At 56.7% G+C, this 16,293-nt stretch overlaps 6 protein-coding genes across 6 annotated transcripts; 1 reads left to right on the top strand and 5 right to left on the bottom strand.

The window, feature by feature from the left end:
- Positions 1-887: 887 nt before the first annotated feature.
- DICSQDRAFT_176260 (uncharacterized protein) lies at positions 888-1,316 on the bottom strand (the record flags this gene model as incomplete). The annotated part of the gene is made up of 4 exons (XM_007359923.1): positions 1,218-1,316; positions 1,146-1,163; positions 980-1,084; positions 888-905 (listed from the first exon to the last, which is right to left on the bottom strand). Exons 1-4 carry the CDS (start codon positions 1,278-1,280, stop codon positions 888-890), a joined length of 204 nt encoding a protein of 67 aa, XP_007359985.1. The 5' UTR covers positions 1,281-1,316.
- Positions 1,317-4,398: 3,082 nt separating this feature from the next.
- Positions 4,399-6,622, bottom strand: DICSQDRAFT_94762 (pre-mRNA splicing factor; the record flags this gene model as incomplete). Its single annotated transcript, XM_007359922.1, has 7 exons — positions 4,399-4,509; positions 4,577-4,621; positions 4,683-4,951; positions 5,019-5,229; positions 5,300-5,563; positions 5,613-6,395; positions 6,452-6,622. 7 exons carry the CDS (start codon positions 6,617-6,619, stop codon positions 4,504-4,506), a joined length of 1,746 nt encoding a protein of 581 aa, XP_007359984.1. The 3' UTR covers positions 4,399-4,503.
- A 126-nt stretch (positions 6,623-6,748) lies between these two features.
- Positions 6,749-9,376, top strand: DICSQDRAFT_75064 (uncharacterized protein). Its single transcript, XM_007359921.1, has 7 exons — positions 6,749-6,935; positions 6,989-7,293; positions 7,349-8,218; positions 8,289-8,472; positions 8,554-8,585; positions 8,696-9,041; positions 9,146-9,376. The coding sequence occupies exons 1-7, from the start codon at positions 6,792-6,794 to the stop codon at positions 9,233-9,235; spliced, it is 1,971 nt and encodes a 656-aa protein (XP_007359983.1). The 5' UTR covers positions 6,749-6,791; the 3' UTR covers positions 9,236-9,376.
- Positions 9,377-9,539: 163 nt separating this feature from the next.
- Positions 9,540-11,425, bottom strand: DICSQDRAFT_75062 (mitochondrial carrier). Its single transcript, XM_007359920.1, has 3 exons — positions 10,964-11,425; positions 10,656-10,890; positions 9,540-10,596 (listed from the first exon to the last, which is right to left on the bottom strand). Exons 1-3 carry the CDS (start codon positions 11,354-11,356, stop codon positions 9,728-9,730), a joined length of 1,497 nt encoding a protein of 498 aa, XP_007359982.1. The 5' UTR covers positions 11,357-11,425; the 3' UTR covers positions 9,540-9,727.
- A 225-nt stretch (positions 11,426-11,650) lies between these two features.
- DICSQDRAFT_46313 (RINT-1 family protein) lies at positions 11,651-14,686 on the bottom strand (the record flags this gene model as incomplete). The annotated part of the gene is made up of 10 exons (XM_007359768.1): positions 11,651-12,158; positions 12,212-12,450; positions 12,508-12,794; positions 12,850-13,008; positions 13,061-13,343; positions 13,402-13,515; positions 13,574-13,838; positions 13,906-14,106; positions 14,173-14,452; positions 14,506-14,686. The coding sequence occupies 10 exons, from the start codon at positions 14,684-14,686 to the stop codon at positions 11,651-11,653; spliced, it is 2,517 nt and encodes an 838-aa protein (XP_007359830.1).
- Positions 14,687-14,914: 228 nt separating this feature from the next.
- DICSQDRAFT_48144 (uncharacterized protein) lies at positions 14,915-16,054 on the bottom strand (the record flags this gene model as incomplete). Its single annotated transcript, XM_007359883.1, has 5 exons — positions 14,915-15,235; positions 15,319-15,615; positions 15,685-15,701; positions 15,758-15,805; positions 15,871-16,054. 5 exons carry the CDS (start codon positions 16,052-16,054, stop codon positions 14,915-14,917), a joined length of 867 nt encoding a protein of 288 aa, XP_007359945.1.
- Positions 16,055-16,293: the final 239 nt, after the last annotated feature.

Raw genomic sequence — 16,293 nt, 5'->3', positions numbered from 1 at the left:
AATCTGCAGCGCCGATCTTTCTGTAACTTCGCAAAGTGTTCTGAACATTCTCAATAAACTTTCTTGTTCAGTCTCCGAAGGGTTCCGGGTTGCAGTATTCGAAAGATAGGAAGAGGTCTCTCGAGCGTGACATTCAGCCACTGACCGAGATAAAGCTGACTTTCAATCTGAGCGCTTCGACAATGTTGCCCCGGCCAACTTCGCTATCAAACGACTGATAACAGCGGTGTTTGAATCGGCAGTCTTCGGCATTGTGACCATCCATGACAATCTATGGGCGCTTTTCCGTAGCTTCTGGGGTCAGACGTGTAATTCCGCGATGCTCAATGCAAACCTCCACCGATTTTCTTCATATTTCACCCATATGTACTGTCCAGGATGCAAGTGAAGTGTGCGAAGTCTGAAATGTATTGGAGAGGAAGGGAGGGAGATATCCATGAAATACGTTATGGGTCGTAGCTTCTGGGGTCATGCTAGTACCTCCGCTGTCACCGCGGCAGACACCACTTGCTTCAGGTCCCATGCCCTCCGACCATCGGACGCGCCATTCGACACTGGGGCTCGAACTCGGGATAGAGAGTTTCCGAATTGGAGCATTTTGACTGCAGACTCATGGTGTACAATATAGTACAAGACGCGGATTAATCGACCGGAATAAATCAAGCAATAAACGAACGGACGCGACACGGCGTTGCAAACAGGAGGAGCACCAAGGTGGTAGGAACCGCGCGCATAGCCCAGACTACAGGACCGACCAGAGGGAAACGAGTGATGCGGGCATCTGCACAAACATACTCAGGATGGGTAAGCAGGATCGAAGGGAGCGGGCTCGACTCACCGAATGGCACGCACAGTAGGGTAGACTATGTGCAGGAAGAGACCATTGCCTAAGAGGCAGAACGGTCCTGGCAGTCGTTACTGCAGGGTGCACACGCAATTCAGAAGGAAGCCCGGAGAAGCTCGTGGGACGACTACTCACTGCTACAGGTGCTACGCGGGGGCCCTCACCGCATCCAGGTGCCCCATTGGGACAGGTCCGTTTCCAATCAGGGCTGTTGCCACCACCGGGTGCACCACGACGAGCCTGAAAGGCACAAAAAGGCGTGAGGAAAGAAATACTTTCATGGCTGCAACGGAGGACATACGATGGCTACGGAGTCAACCTGGCGCTCAGGAGGTCAGTGCTGCGACGGACGGGAGAGACGGAGGACACTCACTGGTGCCGCGGAGACGAGAGTCGCGAGGACGGCGACGGAGAAGAGCGACCAGGAGAGACGCATGGTGTTATGTCGGGCGGATGTTATCGTAGAGACGGGGTCGGGGGGACGTGCAGATTAGTGGAGCGAAGCGGCAACATTTATGACAAGGGCGACGACAGGGACAGAGAGCACGTGGGCTGAGGGTCAATGCGATCAGTGGATTGTCACCTCATCAAGATTGCAACCGCATGCCAGGCACATATCTCCTGCCCGCCCAGACCTCCTCCTCCCTTCTCAAGACGGCCTGACCCTGCGAGCAACTGTTCCACTCCCTTGGGTCCCCTACTTACATATGTACTTAGGCCCGAAATTCGCCGTGCTCGTTCCTTTCTGATAACCGTGCCAGTCTTCTCCTCGTCCGCAGGACCAGCGCCCTTACGGAAGTCGAACTGCCATTCACGCGAACGCATACGTATGCAGCGGTTCACGCCACTGAGCGTTGTTGAACAGCGTCGAGCCCGAGATGAGGGCTATAGAACCTTATCTCCCCCCCCAATTGCGCTAGTACGTTCGTCCAATGATCTGTCCCTGTTCCGCGGGACAGACGCCGCCCGAGCGGCGTCTGACGAGATTTGCCAATATGGCGTGGCCGCTCCCCGTTCATGCCTGCTGTTCCACACCACGGCTCCCGCACCCGGCGGTGTCGTTCGTCTTCGTCAATGTCCGTCCTCTGCTCGCCCTACCGCCACCCGGCGACGGTCTCGGTGCGCCATATCGCCGTCATGACGGCGTCGTAAGAGCACTTTGAGGCGAATCAGCAGCGCCTAGCTCAGCCACAAGCACCAGGGGGTCCAACCCGACACTCTGATGGCACGTCCTATCCTTAGTGCTATCATATCGCCATTTGCCCAGTGACCCCGACCGGCGACGGCGAGCGTCTCTCCAACGTCCGAAGCACTTCTTCGTGCGTCATCGCTGCCACCCATTTCCGCGCATGGTCTTGCTCCGGAGACGCCGGCCCAATCTTCGCTGGCTGCGGGCGTCCATCCGAAACCCAACGCAGACATTGACGACTCCGATGGCCACTGCACGTTGACGACCCCGATGGCCAAGGGCCATATCGGCGAGGCTGCGCGTGGCCAGGTGCAGTTGCAGACCACCCTCGTTTCAAGGCACAAGTTGCTGTCTTCCCTTTGAGTCGCTCAACATACACCCGTGGTGGTCGTTCTGGGCTCTAAGTAATAGCAACCACAATTCCATTCAAATCAAATTCGGAACGTTGAGACGAACGTGGTCGACGAGTCCGATGGGAACTCACGACTGCGTTTCTTTAACCTCACTGGTCCGGATGACATGACGGTACGCCGCGTGCAGCTTGCGGCACATCTCCTACAGTTGCTTGCTTGACACGGCTCCGCTCAAGAGCCCGGCTTCGGTTCCTGCGTTGCTTCTTAGCTCCCGTTTGTCTCACAAGGTTGAAAAGAACCACGCCGTCGGAAACACGATCGCCCGAAGTTGTTGTGCCAGCATCCTACCGCCCATTCTTGAAGATGCGCAGTGATGCTGAGTCTGTGTTGTAAGATTTCGCCTCCAAACGTAACGCCTGCCGTGCCGGCGGCACTCAGTCCAGAAATACTCCAGGCTCACGTTTGAAATTTGACGAGCGGCATCCCAGCAGCAGGGTCCCCGACTCCGAGAGAGGCGCACATGCATCGAAGCGTATGACGCTCGTGCACCGGCGACCTGCATTCCACCCGCAACTCGCTCGCCTACTCCGAACACATGCGCTCAAGGAAGCCCCATACATGCCATCCCGTTCCGCGTCTCCACGGTCCACCTTCCCTCACTATCTTCGGATTGGGATTGGGCACCAAAATACGGCGATTCGCCGGGACGTCAGGAATGCCGGTCACTGGGAACATATCCGGGTGAGCAGCAGGCCGTCCGACCATCCGGAGGTCAGCAATCGACCGCGGTTCACGCCCTATAACGATAGCTTCCGCTCTGTAGCGGGGGCTCGTCTCAGTGGTATCAGTGCGAGCAAGTACATTGCGGCGTCAAGAGAGACGGAGCGCTATGATTGGCCACAATCATACTGCGTACACTCACATCCACCGTGCGCGACGTCTGCGACCGGATTTTCCGTCCAGTGATTGACATCGCCGACAACGATCCGGCAGCTTCGAACGTTGTCACCTCAGCCACAGAGGTGGAAGGGATTTGCTGTATACACAGTGACAGACCGTCGGCCCGAAACTGGCAAGGCTGCGCACGCCACAGCAAACTGCTGCTCATCTCGTCCTGTCGTCCCGTTACCCTCAAGGTGGCGGACCTGAGTGGAGTGGAGCGCACACAGCGGACGGTCGCCGCTCATCTGCCAATCCACGACATATCATATGTTCTGATGCGCCTCCAATCTTCCGATGATAAATAGCGATGAATAAGTAAGTACTTTGTACGGTAACGCGCCCCGCTCAGGTCACGATGCGAGGAGCGCCACCGTCGCGCAGGTAAGCCTCCACCGCGACGGCAGCGGTTCCAGCCGCACGTTCGACGTCGTCTGTACCTGGACACCATGCTTCGCCCGCGTCAATTGTTCGCCCTCGGGCAGGCGCTTGCGTCACATCGAGCAGCACCTGTTCTAAAGCTTGAAGCCCAGAATTCTATGGATAAGTACCTGCCATTGAACAAGTCGGAACTCGCACTCCCGGGTCGCTCGAGCAACATTGATATCGATGCAGGACGATAGTCAGTTGGGAGCCCGAGAAATGGCTGCTACTTATCGGATGCGCCGATCACTCGACGAGATCTTCGGGGAGCGGGGCGGCGCAGGGCCGCGAACTGCACTGCTGAGAGAAATTTTGCTCTTCTGCGTATGACGAGTGGATCAGGAACAGCTTCGATCCGTGCATACCCCGCGCTTCGAGAGCGCGTGGACAACGCTCGCCTGCCTTCGTGGCATTCATGTCCTCGGCTTCCCAAAGGAAGGGCGATCGCTTGGGCAAGAAGGCCAAGGCGAGATAAGGGTAATTAATATGACAGGTACGCGCCGAAACACGTCGCTGTAAGAAGGTATCCGAAACCGGGAGCACAGGGGATACAGCGCCCATATGCTGGCGCCCTCAATTGCGAGGTACTCGAGGGCACTCTTCACATTGAATTTGATGTTTTTGCAAGGCGTGTAAGCACGTACTGAACAGGGGTCACAGGACCGGTATGAGCCTCGGCCCTCAAGAATCAGCACGCAAGGCGTGTCTTCTGCATAGGTGTGTGATCACATTACTGGTATACACGACACGATCCATCAGTCCTAGAGATGTCATTGCACAAGGTCAGCTTCCGATTGGCAATATGTGGCAAAATCACCGATGACGTACCCAAAGCTTGATCAAGCCGTCCCACGACCCGGTCACGACCTTCGACTGTATTTTCCGATATAGTCAGCCGACTCTCCCGGTTCAGCGTCATCATTACGGCACTCACAGATTCGTGCGGAAGCCATTCGTGGGCGATAACAACCTTCGAATGCGCGCGCAGACGCGACTTGATGCGGCCCGTCTTCCACTCCCAGAACACCACGTTGCCCTCGCCATCCCCACTACTGATCCACTTGCCATCGGGAGAGAAGCCGACCTGGCAAGCATAGCCCGCAACAGAGTGGCCAGCGAACCGCTTGTTCCGAGCTTGGCGGAAGTTATCGGTGCTGTAAACCAGGATTTGATTGTCCAAACTTTGGGCGGCGAAGTACTTCTCTGGATAGCCATACGGTGAGGTGATCAGTACCAGATCGACCAAGATAGAGCTGCACAAAGCACGTACTGCTGGGATGCAGCGTGACAGCCGGCATTGAATGCATGTGTGGCTCTGCGATGTACTTGATGACGACAGGGATGTCGAAGTCCCAAGCGCGGATGGTTTTGTCATCGGAAGTCGTCACGAACCGCCTGTTCTCGTCAACGAAGGTAATGGTGTTCACCGGCCCAAGATGCTGATCGTATTCCTGGGTAATCTCTCCCGAGTTCATGTCGTACTGTCAAGTTCATTAGTCAACTTGCGTCAAGAAGGCGGGGCACGCAGCGATATTAGGTCAAGCTACACACCTGGATGATCTTCTTGTCGGACATCCCTGCGAGGAATATATGCTGCTTGTCCTCATCCGGATGGAAGCGGACGACGTACGGGATCTTGCCGTTGCTGAAGCGCTTGATGCACTGGCCAGTTTCTGTATCCCACAACTTCATCTGACGGTCATAACCGCAAGACAAGAATCGCCGGCCGTCATTGGAGAACGTAACATCTTTCACCGCCTTCATGTGGCCGTGGAAGGTACGAAGACAGTTGCCATGTGTGTAGATATCCCACAGCTGGGGAGCGTCAGAGCGGCCGTCAAATTATCACTAACGCCCAACACACCTTGATTTTTGTGTCCATCGAGCCACTCAAAAGGAGATGACCAGTATTGGGGAATAGCCGGAGAACGGAGACACCCTGTGTGTGGCCTGTCCATGTGTGTATACAGACTTTGGGGATGAAGCATTCCTGCGAGCCGGGATCGTGCTGAAGTTGAGGAGCTTCCGATAACGGTGGGTGCATGTACGTCCTCCCTTGGTAGTCGTACATCGACTTGCCATGGAACACGGATGACTCCAACCCCGGTGCGCCGCGCTTTGGTTTTGCCTTCTTCACCTGTATCTCCTCCTCCGGCTCCTCCTCCTCTTCCTCTACCTCATCCGCACCCTCCGGCATGCTCGTATCCGGCTGGTCCCCCTGCCATGTCGCCCACGGACCCTCATACGCACCCTCTCCATCCACGATCTCTAGATCCCCCGCCGGCTTTCGTTTCCGCTTGAGCTCATTCTTCTTCGACTTCGGGGCTTTGACCGCGGCGATAGTGGCGAAACCATGCTCCTGCGCCTTCTCCACCGAGCCGACAATAGCCGGTGCGCTCGGGTCTACGGAAGGGTTGGCAGAGTAGCCCAGAATAGCGTGGGTGAGGTGTTGCTGTCGAAACGCGTGCTCAGTCATAGCTTGCTCTTCGACATGTCCCGCGAGCGCGTTCTGGTTGATGAACCGGTTGCGGTCACTAAACGGATTCTCCGGTCCCTGTATGGGCAACATCATGTCCTGGTAGGAGATGTTGACATTCATTTGTGTATCTGTAGGCCGAGTGACCAACGTTGTCTGGTGCAATGGGTCCTGAGCACGCGATGGTTGAGCTAATGTCATAATGAACCACTGAAAGGCAAACTCACCTCCGCGAGTACATCTGGCGCGGAGGTCGGCACGAGTGATGTCGATGTCGACAACTCATCGACTCGTGGCTTTTTAGCCAAAGGTAGAGAAGAGAGACCGAAAACATCGTTGGAAGAGATCTGAGGACCGTCGTCCTCGTCGGAAGAGTAGCCTAGGACGAGAGACATGACTGCAGCAACAAGAGCAAGACGTGTTACGTAATCGAAGACCCTCGCGAGGATGAGCTGCAGGGGCGCTTCGTCTTGTACCAGACGCTTTCTTGACTGATCTTTACTCTAAACCACATTACAGTCCTGGTGACGACTCTATTGGCTTAACGGCGTCCTCGCCAAGGGGTTCATGGGCGAAAGAGGCGTAGGGAATCCATGGACGACTTACGAAGATAACCTCCTCATTCAGGCAGTAGCTATCCATGGCGAGAACGACAATTGGAAGGCAGTAGCGTCTTTGGTACCGGGTCGGACCAACAAAGCCTGTAGAAAGGTTTGTATGGACGTTCCGCATCTCAGTGAGGTACTCACGATGCACTCGCGTAGCGTTGGCTGCATTCCCTGTCGCCTAACGTGAAGAAGACGGCCTGGACGCCAGAAGAGGACCAGCTCCTCCTTTCCCTATACGCGACACATGGGACCAAGTGGTCTGTCATCGCTCGCAATATTCCCGGGAGGACGGATGATGCATGCTCGAAACGTTACAGAGAGGCTCTGGATCCTTCTCTGAAACGCGATGACTGGACAGCGGATGAGGACGCGAAACTTTCGGATGCCTACACCAGGCTTGGAGGTAAATGGGGCCTCATCGGTCAGGAACTTAGCCGCAGTGGACTGGGCTGCAGGAACAGGTACTGACGGTGCAGATGTCTATCTGTCAGATACGATCACTGAAGTGCTTCGCAGGTGGAGAATGCTAGAGCGCAGAAGAGCTGCACAATCTCGAGACACTGCTGCTCGAGGCGAAGCCTTGTCTACCACGGCTAGATCCTCCCCCGCCCCGACCGAATGGACTCCTGCGCATGTCCATGAACCGTCCTTCTGGGATGGTCGGAGTCCACAATACGTCGCCCCTTCTGCGCTCCATCAAGGTTCACCCGCTCATGTTCAAGAGTCGCATGTTGCGTCGTATTCTCCCGAACAGATTTTATCAGGGGCTCATCTTGGCGGATCGCCGTCCGACGCGCGGGATCCGGCGTCATTCCAGTACACTTCTTCGTCTCTCACAGCCGCCTTATCACATCCCAGCTCTGTTGCACCGTCGCCCAATCCTCATGCTTATTACCATTCGGAGGCATATTCGCCTCGACCTAGTGCTTCTGAACCATCAGCAGTCAGGGTGCCATCGTCCGACAACAGGGCCGGCACACACGGATCCCACGACTACGCATACATAGACCATCAGGACAACGTCACTACACAAACATACCATTCCGGACGCTGTCATACGACGACCGGAGCTGCTTCGGTCGATGAGTTCACCGGGAGCGCATCCTCAGCGGGCCCCGTTGTCGGACCTCAAAACGTCATTATATCGGATTCGCCCGCTTCGCCCTCCCAGGCTAGCTCACCATCTCCGCCTGGGTCTCCCAGATCCATTTCCGGCAACGAGCAAGTCAACTATTCCAGCCCACCTGGGCCCTCCGATAATTCAGTTGTCCCAAGGTCGTATTACCGCACGGACGCCGAGAAGGCACCAAGGACACCGCCCACACGGAAGACAAGGGATGCCGTCGCCCCTGTTCGACTTTCTTCTTTACTGCCGGCGACAGCAGAGTGAGTGGATATTCTGTCGTAGTGTTCTCAACGGACATTCATCATTGCGCCTGTCGGACCCACTGCGCAGTCCCAGTGTTCTGGCATATGCATGTGGTCACCACGATTGTTGGCCAGAAGACATGACGAGCAGCAGGAACTCTTATGCAACATCCAAGGAGCTTTCCGATCATAGCAAGGTTGATCACTGTGGCGATCTCGGGGGAAGCAAACCTTTCAGGTGTGGCTTGACGGGCTGTGAGAAGAGCTGGAAGGTACGTAGGGCGTTGCCAGGTCCAAGGTGCAAGGCACTCATCTTTTTTGTGTGTCCCTGACGGAGGTTTTCGATATTCTAGAGTATCAACGGCCTGCAATACCACCTACAAATGTGCGTCGATTTCCCGGCGATACCTGCGCCGCGGCGTCAGCCGACATTAGCTCACGCGTAGTTTTGTGTTATTCTCACTCACCGGTAAATTACCGCAATTGGCGGTGCAGATCGAAATATCACTTCCAACAGGCCCTTGCAACGCGTGCCGACACTACCTTTCAAGAAGGTTCCACTGTTGTTGCGCCCGACACGCCCACAAACGGACAACATGCGCGACAAGGAGATATTTCGATGTCTGATGCAGATGAACGTTCCCGGACGCTTCCCCAGACCGCCACGAAAGCCCCGGTTATCTCCCAAACGCCTACAGCGCTCATGGAGTCTCCAGAGAAGACAGGGTCTTCGTCCGCCTTCACATCGCAGAAGCCGAAGCGTAAGCTCCATCCGTGCCCTCACCCTGGATGTAGCAAGCAGTACAAACAACTCAGCGGACTGCGTTATCACCTCAGCCATGTGCGTTCATCTCCCGTGCCTAGTATCACTTGTGGATTTCCCACTTTGCTGCGCGCGCCCGGTGTTTCAGTGTTCTGACGGGACAATGTGTTTCTCATGTTCAGGGCCATGTGGACGCGCTACCCCTCCAGCTCGAAGTCGTTCCACCGACGCTCGCCCGTATGGTAGCGGAGAAGGAGTGTTCGCGGGGTTAGACAAAGTGACAGCTATTCGTGGTCAACATGGTCGTTCATTAACTGACCAGCGCTGTAGCAGTGCTGAATTCACGAGTCGCTACGGCGTCGATGACTGTGCGGGAGTGGGCGGAAGATGACGTTGTGTTGATTTGGTTTTTCCACTCAGAGTCGCATTTTCGTCAGACTCCTGATGAGATGTTGCATATAAGTAGCGATGAGCTCGCCCGAGAAGAAAGCGGCGGCTCGCCAGTGCACATACACGGCAGCACAGTGTCAGGCTCGCACATGAGCACGTTCGCTGGCCGCGCTGACCCTGATGTCCGTTAAACGTGGGTCTACATCAAACGGTGGTGATATCTGCATGAGGGGATGCTCCAATATGAGCCCGATTACAGATAGAGTTGGGGGTCATTAGCAGGGAGTACACTGGTGAATGTCAGACGTCCAAAGGACCGCATGCACCTTACGGTAAGACATGAGAATCCTGGATCCTACGTACTCAACTCGTCCTCAAAGCTCTGCCCACCCTGCATCCGCCTCATCCGATCCACTCATGAGCGCCAGGACGAAGACAAGCGCACCCGCGCCCAAACGCATGTTCAATCCACGGAAGAGCTGACCAATCCCGCTGTGCTTCAACCAGCTCTCGTGTTCCTCCTCGACATATTCCGCCTCGACCTCCCTCGCGGTCTCTTTGCCCTTCACCGAGCTGCGTCTCCGTTTCCGCTTAGGGCTGACAGGCTTGAGGGGCAGGTCCGAGCGCTCTTCTGTCAAGATGTGCCAAAACGCATCGACCATGCCGTTGTACGGAGCTGGACGCAGCTCAACGCAGGCCTTGAGCGGTCGCGCAGTCCCGCGCACTTGAACCTGTAACCGACGGCGGACGGTCTCGAATGGGAGAATGATGAAACACCCCACGGCAGTGCCAAGCAGCTGGGCTATTTGCCATTGCATAGGTGTCGTTTCCGGGGAAATGTTCGAGCCAAGTCCTACGTAAGACGCGACGAGCCCGGGAAGCGTGAGAGGGATAAGCGCACGGAGTGTGCAGTCGAAAAGAGTGGGGATAAGTAGGTGAGGGTGGAGATATACACCGCGGAGACCGCCTTCGTGAGCGAGTATTTGGCGGAGGGCATCTATCGGTCCGCTGTAAGTGCGGTGCCTCGGGACGGACGACTGTACGATCAGTCGGGTACGGACAAGCTCCAAAGGGGAGAGAATGAAGCCCGCGAGCACCTGAGAAGCCACAGGTAGGAGTACGGAGGGCGTGCCGCCTGGATATGAGTATGGAGAGAATGGAGAGAACGTGGACTGGAGGAGGGAGTAGATAGCCGGCTGTAGAACCGCAGAGAGACCAGAGGTCACTGCCGAAGTCAAAAGACCTGCAAGACCAACAATTCACGTTCCTCGTTGCGATGCCGTACAGACGTCTTGAACATACCTTTCCATAACGCAAGCCACCCCTCCGCTCTGAAACGACCAACACGCTTCATCATTGCCCATGTACCATCCGCGCTCCCGACGGGGATCACATATTCAGGCTGAGTGCCTTCTTCCAATAAGGATTGTCGGATGATGTAGCCACCCTCGTCTGCTGGACGTGGAGGCCTCGGAGGCTTCTCGGCAGTAGGGTCCGCAAAGTAGGAGTCATTTTCGATTGAAGATGAATCGCTCAACTGCGTTGCATAGAACACAGTCCCCCGGTCAGCTCGACCACAATAGTGTCAATCAGTGGCTGCGCGTGCGCACCTCGCCCTCGTCGTCGACCTCCGCTGCCGGGTCTGGCGAGATGTCTCGTGGATCCCGCGGCACCCACTGAACTTGAAGCAATGTCTTTCCGACCTCCCATGGCTGAGCAATAGCGGTCGTCGCGTATTGATAGAATGCGGCAACCAGGAGTTCTTGCGCCAATGATGTAATATCTAAGCCGGAATCATCGCCAGACAGCGACGACGAAAGGTCGAATAGTGGGTTGGGTGCTGTACGTGTGGCCCATTGTCCCGATGACGACGGTCCGGCGATAGGAGGATGAGAGTTGTTGCCAGGAGCAGAGTCCTGAGAGAGCGAGGGTGGCACGAAAGACCAGGCAGTGGATGGGGTTGCGTACAAATCACGGAGAGAAGCCGGAGCAGGGCCAGCCATCCTTCAACTCAATCACCTAGCCTTTTCACAGATTGTGTGTTGCTAGCTCAGAGATGTGCAGAATGTCGCGACATGCCAGGCGGCGGAGGCAAGTGCGTCTGCGCGCGGCACGATGGCCGTCGGCGAGCGGGCTGTTGACACGTGTTTGTACTTGCACGACCACGACGCAACGGATCGTTCTCGCATACAGGGATCCACGCAGGGTGTAAAGAGGATTGGACGCCACCCAAATGGTAGACACGAAGAACAACAGACAGGGCACTATGCACGCTGATATCTAGTCCTAGTACGAACTCAACGGTCACAGTCCTCCCTTCGTCTTAAGATGCCCTGCACCTCCTCCCGCGGGAGCTCACATAGCCCTACAATATCCAGCAAAACCTCCTCCCACTGGCCGTCGTCGGAGAAGCCAAACGTAGAGTCGACGATCCTCCGCCACGCATCGCCTTCAGCCGCAAGCAGCCTCGCGGCTTGCAGGAACGGCCGCCACGGCGCCTCGACCCTCCCGCGCTCCTCTTTCAGTACAACGCGGCACGTCTCAACCCAGAGTTCGGCCTCCGCCAGGACTGTCTTCGCCTCCGGCAGCGTAGTGAGTGAGCGTCCGCGATATAGGATCTGCCTTTGCATGAGATGCGAGCCGACGCGCGAGGCGGTCCTCCTGTAAAGGGACGTGACGGTCGCGCGAGGGAGCGTGCCGCGGAGGAAAGTCAGGTGAGAGGATAGCAGAGCGAGGGGTCCGAGCAGACTCTGAGCCAAGGCTATATCGTCGGGTGTGTCCGAACCAGTGGCGGGGGTGGCGTGTCTACAGCCGCGGAGTTAGACCAGCGTAAATCGCGACATGCGAGCGTCACATACGTAGAACCACTCTGTAGGTGGGACTTCAGTCCGCTCTCGACTTCTCCAGTTACAGTGGAAACGATCAGTTCTTCGGCACGCTCTGAGAGGTCATGATAGTGGCGGACTAGCTCTTCGAAGATTGTCCCCTCTGGCGCTTCGTCTTCTGCTGAATTGGGGTTGGGCAGCAGAGGGACGGACTCTGCCCTTGTGCGCAGACTAGCCCTGTGGTTGATTTCTGCCCAAAGCTCCAAGAAGAACTGCACTCGTTGAAACGTCAGCCGTCACCTATATGAATCGCCAGAGGTTCCGCTCACCAAATCCTCGCCCCATACCTCCATCGCGCCAGCAAGGTACTTCGCACTTACCAGCGCCTTGCACAGACGTTGGACGCCCTCCACGCCAGCAGTCAACTTCCGCCCGTCCCCACCACCATTCCCAGAACCAAGCGCACCAGGAACTGCGCGCAGAAGCGTGGACGACAACGTCTCGAAGGCGTCCAGTGACGAGGATATGCGGGAATGATAAGACTCGAGCAGCGGTAGCTGCACGACGATGAGGAAGCGTGTTCTGTGTGAGAATTGAGGCAGTGGGGAATAACGATCTGCACATCCCAGTCAACACCACGCCATACGCTGCAGGCCCTAGGTGTGCCTTACCAGTGACTTGTTCGACTAATGCTTTGACTCGTCGAGCAGAGTTGGTCGGACGGAGCTCTCGATCGATGGCACGCGACTCGCCCTCGTCCTCCTCGTCATCATCCGCGACGAGCCACGCGTCTGGGGCACTGATAATCTCGAAATACTGGTCCATAGCGACTGCACACGAAACCGGTCAGTCGCGTCCGAAGGGTGTATATCACACACTTACACTTGCGTTCGCCCTCAACCCATGCCTCGAACCACTCCTTCTTGCCGAGTATAGTTTCGCTAATCCCCGCCCACTCGTCTCTCTTCTCCCCGTCTGCTGTGAGAGACGAAACGGGAGCTGCGGTCGTACCGGGCAGGTCGAAGCCCTCGTCCCGAAGCGCGGTATCGAACGCAAGCGCTTGATATATTGTGTGGGCGAGGATGGGTGGATGGGCCAGGAGCGCGGGTATCGTACGGTGCAGTTTGCTCTCGAGAACCGGCAACAGCTGTAGCGTAAACTCTCTCTATACAGGGGGGGGATCAGTATGAGATTTGAGACTGATGAACGAGGGCAAGTCATACCCAGGCATTGATTGTACGATATTCCGTGGTGGAAAGGAGGGCTTGTATGATGGATTCCATGAACGGCCGGTGCTCATGGGACTTGTTGGCAATATGCGTGAAATACCATTCCGGCTGTGGTCAATGTCGGGTCAGCACCATATACACCGGGGCGCAGCTTCGGCAAACCGACCTTATCCAATCTGTTCGTCGGTCGGCTGCCCTCGAAGTGGAACTTGAAACGCAGAGCAATAGCTCGAACGAGAGCTTGTATAGGATAGAGACCCTCTTTCGCGCTAGCCTTGCGCTTTGAAGAGTCACGTATTTTTTCACCTGTGGTCTGTAGTTTGAGGAGGTTGTAGAACGCAGTCTCGAACGCTCTGCGGTCCTCCGGCGAGGCAGAGGCGTAGTCCACCTTCAGCGGCCACTTCAGCTTCTCCGCTGCCTCCAGCAGTGTCCTGTCACGATGCCATTATGAGACTCGCGGGAGGTCTTGGGGTGCGGGGTGCGGACATGGGGACTCACGTCGAGAGGACACCCTTGATGTCCTTCCATGTCTGCTCGACGACGGACTCCAAAAAGGCGAGGACGTGGAGGTCAGGCTGGCTCGCGACGGCCTCGACCTTCGAGCACGCCGCCTCCACAGAGGCCACGAACGCCTGCAGCCTCTCATACTCGGACACGGTCACTACGCCCGAGTTGCGCACCTGGTCCACCGCAGCCTCGCTGTGCACCGACCCACCGCTAAGCCTCCAGTCGCGCGAAAGAGAAAGCAGCACAAACGATACACACCTGAGCTTTAGAGCATGCTCAATCACCTGCACGTACCCCTTCACGCTATCTAGCTCCTTCAAGCTCCGGTGCAGCGTCTCCAGGTCCTCCAGCAGCGTCGGCCCACCCTCGGGGCTCGAGGACAGCGCGGACTCCAGCTCCCCAGACAGGAACGACAGCTCGTCCGCTAGCGAGTGCCGCAGGAGCGCGAGCTCCTGCGCGGTGTGCAGGTCCTCCGTCGCCTTCTGGCGGGTGCGCGCGATGACATCGTCTAGGGATGTCTGGGACTGCGCGAGCTGAGCTGCGGCGAGCGTTCGGTGAGACTTGTTCATGCGTTGGGCAGAGAGATCATACGCACCTTTGTGTCGAGGTCGTCCAGCCGCTGTCGAGCTTGCTCGACTACGGCTTCGAGGTCGAATTCGTGCTCGAGGTCATCTAGGGACTTGTATGTCGAGTTCAGGTACGCGAGCGCGCGTGCGTCGGATTCGCTGAGGTCTGGAGGTTGTAGCAAGGTGCGTATTTGAGCAGAAGACATTGTTGCAAGAACGCGAGTGGCTGAACGGTGCAAGGTGGATAGTAGGGTTCAAGGTATTGTGTAGTATAGGGCCCCTGCAGGGCTGAGAGGTGCGGGGAAACGTGTGTCGACGGAGACGCGTGTGATCGACTGCCAAGCGCCCTGGTTGCATGGCGTCGCACATCTATGCTACAAACCAATACATGCAATCTCGGTACATACGTTGTAGTTCAAATATACGGGATAGCTCTACAGTTTTCCCTCTGCTGTCTTCTTCTCTACCCACTCGAGGACCTCCTTCCAGTCCTTCACCCTCGTCAAAGGCGCGCTAGGCGGGATCTCCTTCTCCAGAGCTGCACTGTCCTCCTTCCAAAACTCGCGCCCGCCCTCGCGCTTCAGCTTCTCCTCGAAGCTCGTCTCCTTCGTGATATCGCTGTAGCGTCCTACGCGGGTGTTCCACGAATAATCGCCGAACAGCAGCACGGGCACGGGCGGGTCTGCGACCACGCACTTCAGCGCGTTCTCCACCGAGTCGTCGATCAAGAACTTCGCGCCGATCTTGCGGCAGACCTGTTTCGTCCGGTCGCTTCAGCGCCCGTCGATCGAGTCATGTTGCAGAGAAGCGGGGCGGAGAGGGGGAAGGAAGAACGTACGTCCGCTTTCGACAGCTTGGTGGCCAGCTCCTTCTGGTCCGCGAGTGTCTCCATCGACTGCCCCGTGCAGATGAAGGTGTCTATGAGGCCGGGGAGGTTCTTCTCGACCCACACGATGCTCCTATCGAGCTCACGGAGCTGGCGTGCGGTCACCACGACGAGCCGGTAGCCCTTTTCGGTGAGCTTCAGCAGGACGTCGTACGCGCCCGCGACTGGAGGCGCGATGTCGATGTAGTCTGTCTTCCAGAATTCTTCGACTTTGCGGATCGTCTCGTCCGGGTCGCCCCAGTAGGGGTTCTGCGTACATGTCGAGGGTTCGACGTTCAGCGCGGAGCCTGTCTAGAGAGCTGGTGGCTTGACACAGACCATCCAGTAGTAGTAGTCTGGCGCATGCGGATTCGTTCAAGGTCTGTTCGCGCACTAGACGTACCGCACTCACAGTAGAAGTCATCCAGAGTCATGCTGGTTCCGTATGCGGAGTTGTGCCCTAGTCCGCCAGACATCAGACCCTCCATCTCGGGCATTCCACTCAGCCTGGACATCCGCACTCACATTCGGCAACTACCTCGTTCGTTTGCGAGAGAACGTCATCCATGTCAATCGCGATGACGGGCCTGCCGTCGTTCTTGAAGTCCTCTAGGATGGTTCCAGGACGGGCGGCGGTTCTCGGAGTGGCATGTCCAGATTCAGTGAGATGACTCTTGGGGTCGTCCTTGGGCTCCAAGGTGGCTGCCATAGCATGAAATGGGAGATCGCGAGACGACGGCGAACGAAGGCCGATCGGTGAGATCACAGTCGAAAGAGACCAAGGATGGACAGGAGGAAGGAGGGTGCGGCCGGCGACGCGAGCACGTGCATCGCGTTGTTCGTCGCGACCTTGACGCGTCTCGTTGCGCTCCTTCCTCTCCTCACGCCTACCTGTAGCACTCGCATTCGGATGCATTTTTACTTACGAACAATCTATCCTAGAGTCTC

Source organism: Dichomitus squalens (genome assembly GCF_000275845.1).
Source record: "Dichomitus squalens LYAD-421 SS1 unplaced genomic scaffold DICSQscaffold_1, whole genome shotgun sequence".
In the NCBI taxonomy this organism is placed as follows: domain Eukaryota; kingdom Fungi; phylum Basidiomycota; class Agaricomycetes; order Polyporales; family Polyporaceae; genus Dichomitus; species Dichomitus squalens.
Note: the sequence above shows the minus strand (reverse complement) of the source record. Positions and strands in the feature narration are given on the sequence as shown.

Excerpts from the sequence above, each read along its gene's own strand:
- DICSQDRAFT_75064 (XM_007359921.1), top strand. The coding sequence starts at position 6,792 with ATGGGCGAAAGAGGCGTAGGGAATCCATGGACGACTTACGAAGATAAC. Across the intron at positions 8,219-8,288 it reads TTACTGCCGGCGACAGCAGA|TCCCAGTGTTCTGGCATATG; the intron begins GTGAGTGGATAT and ends CCCACTGCGCAG. Across the intron at positions 9,042-9,145 it reads TGCGTTATCACCTCAGCCAT|GGCCATGTGGACGCGCTACC; the intron begins GTGCGTTCATCT and ends TCTCATGTTCAG.
- DICSQDRAFT_75062 (XM_007359920.1), bottom strand. The coding sequence starts at position 11,356 with ATGGCTGGCCCTGCTCCGGCTTCTCTCCGTGATTTGTACGCAACCCCA. Across the intron at positions 10,891-10,963 it reads AGGTCGACGACGAGGGCGAG|TTGAGCGATTCATCTTCAAT; the intron begins GTGCGCACGCGC and ends TATGCAACGCAG. Across the intron at positions 10,597-10,655 it reads GTGGCTTGCGTTATGGAAAG|GTCTTTTGACTTCGGCAGTG; the intron begins GTATGTTCAAGA and ends TTGGTCTTGCAG.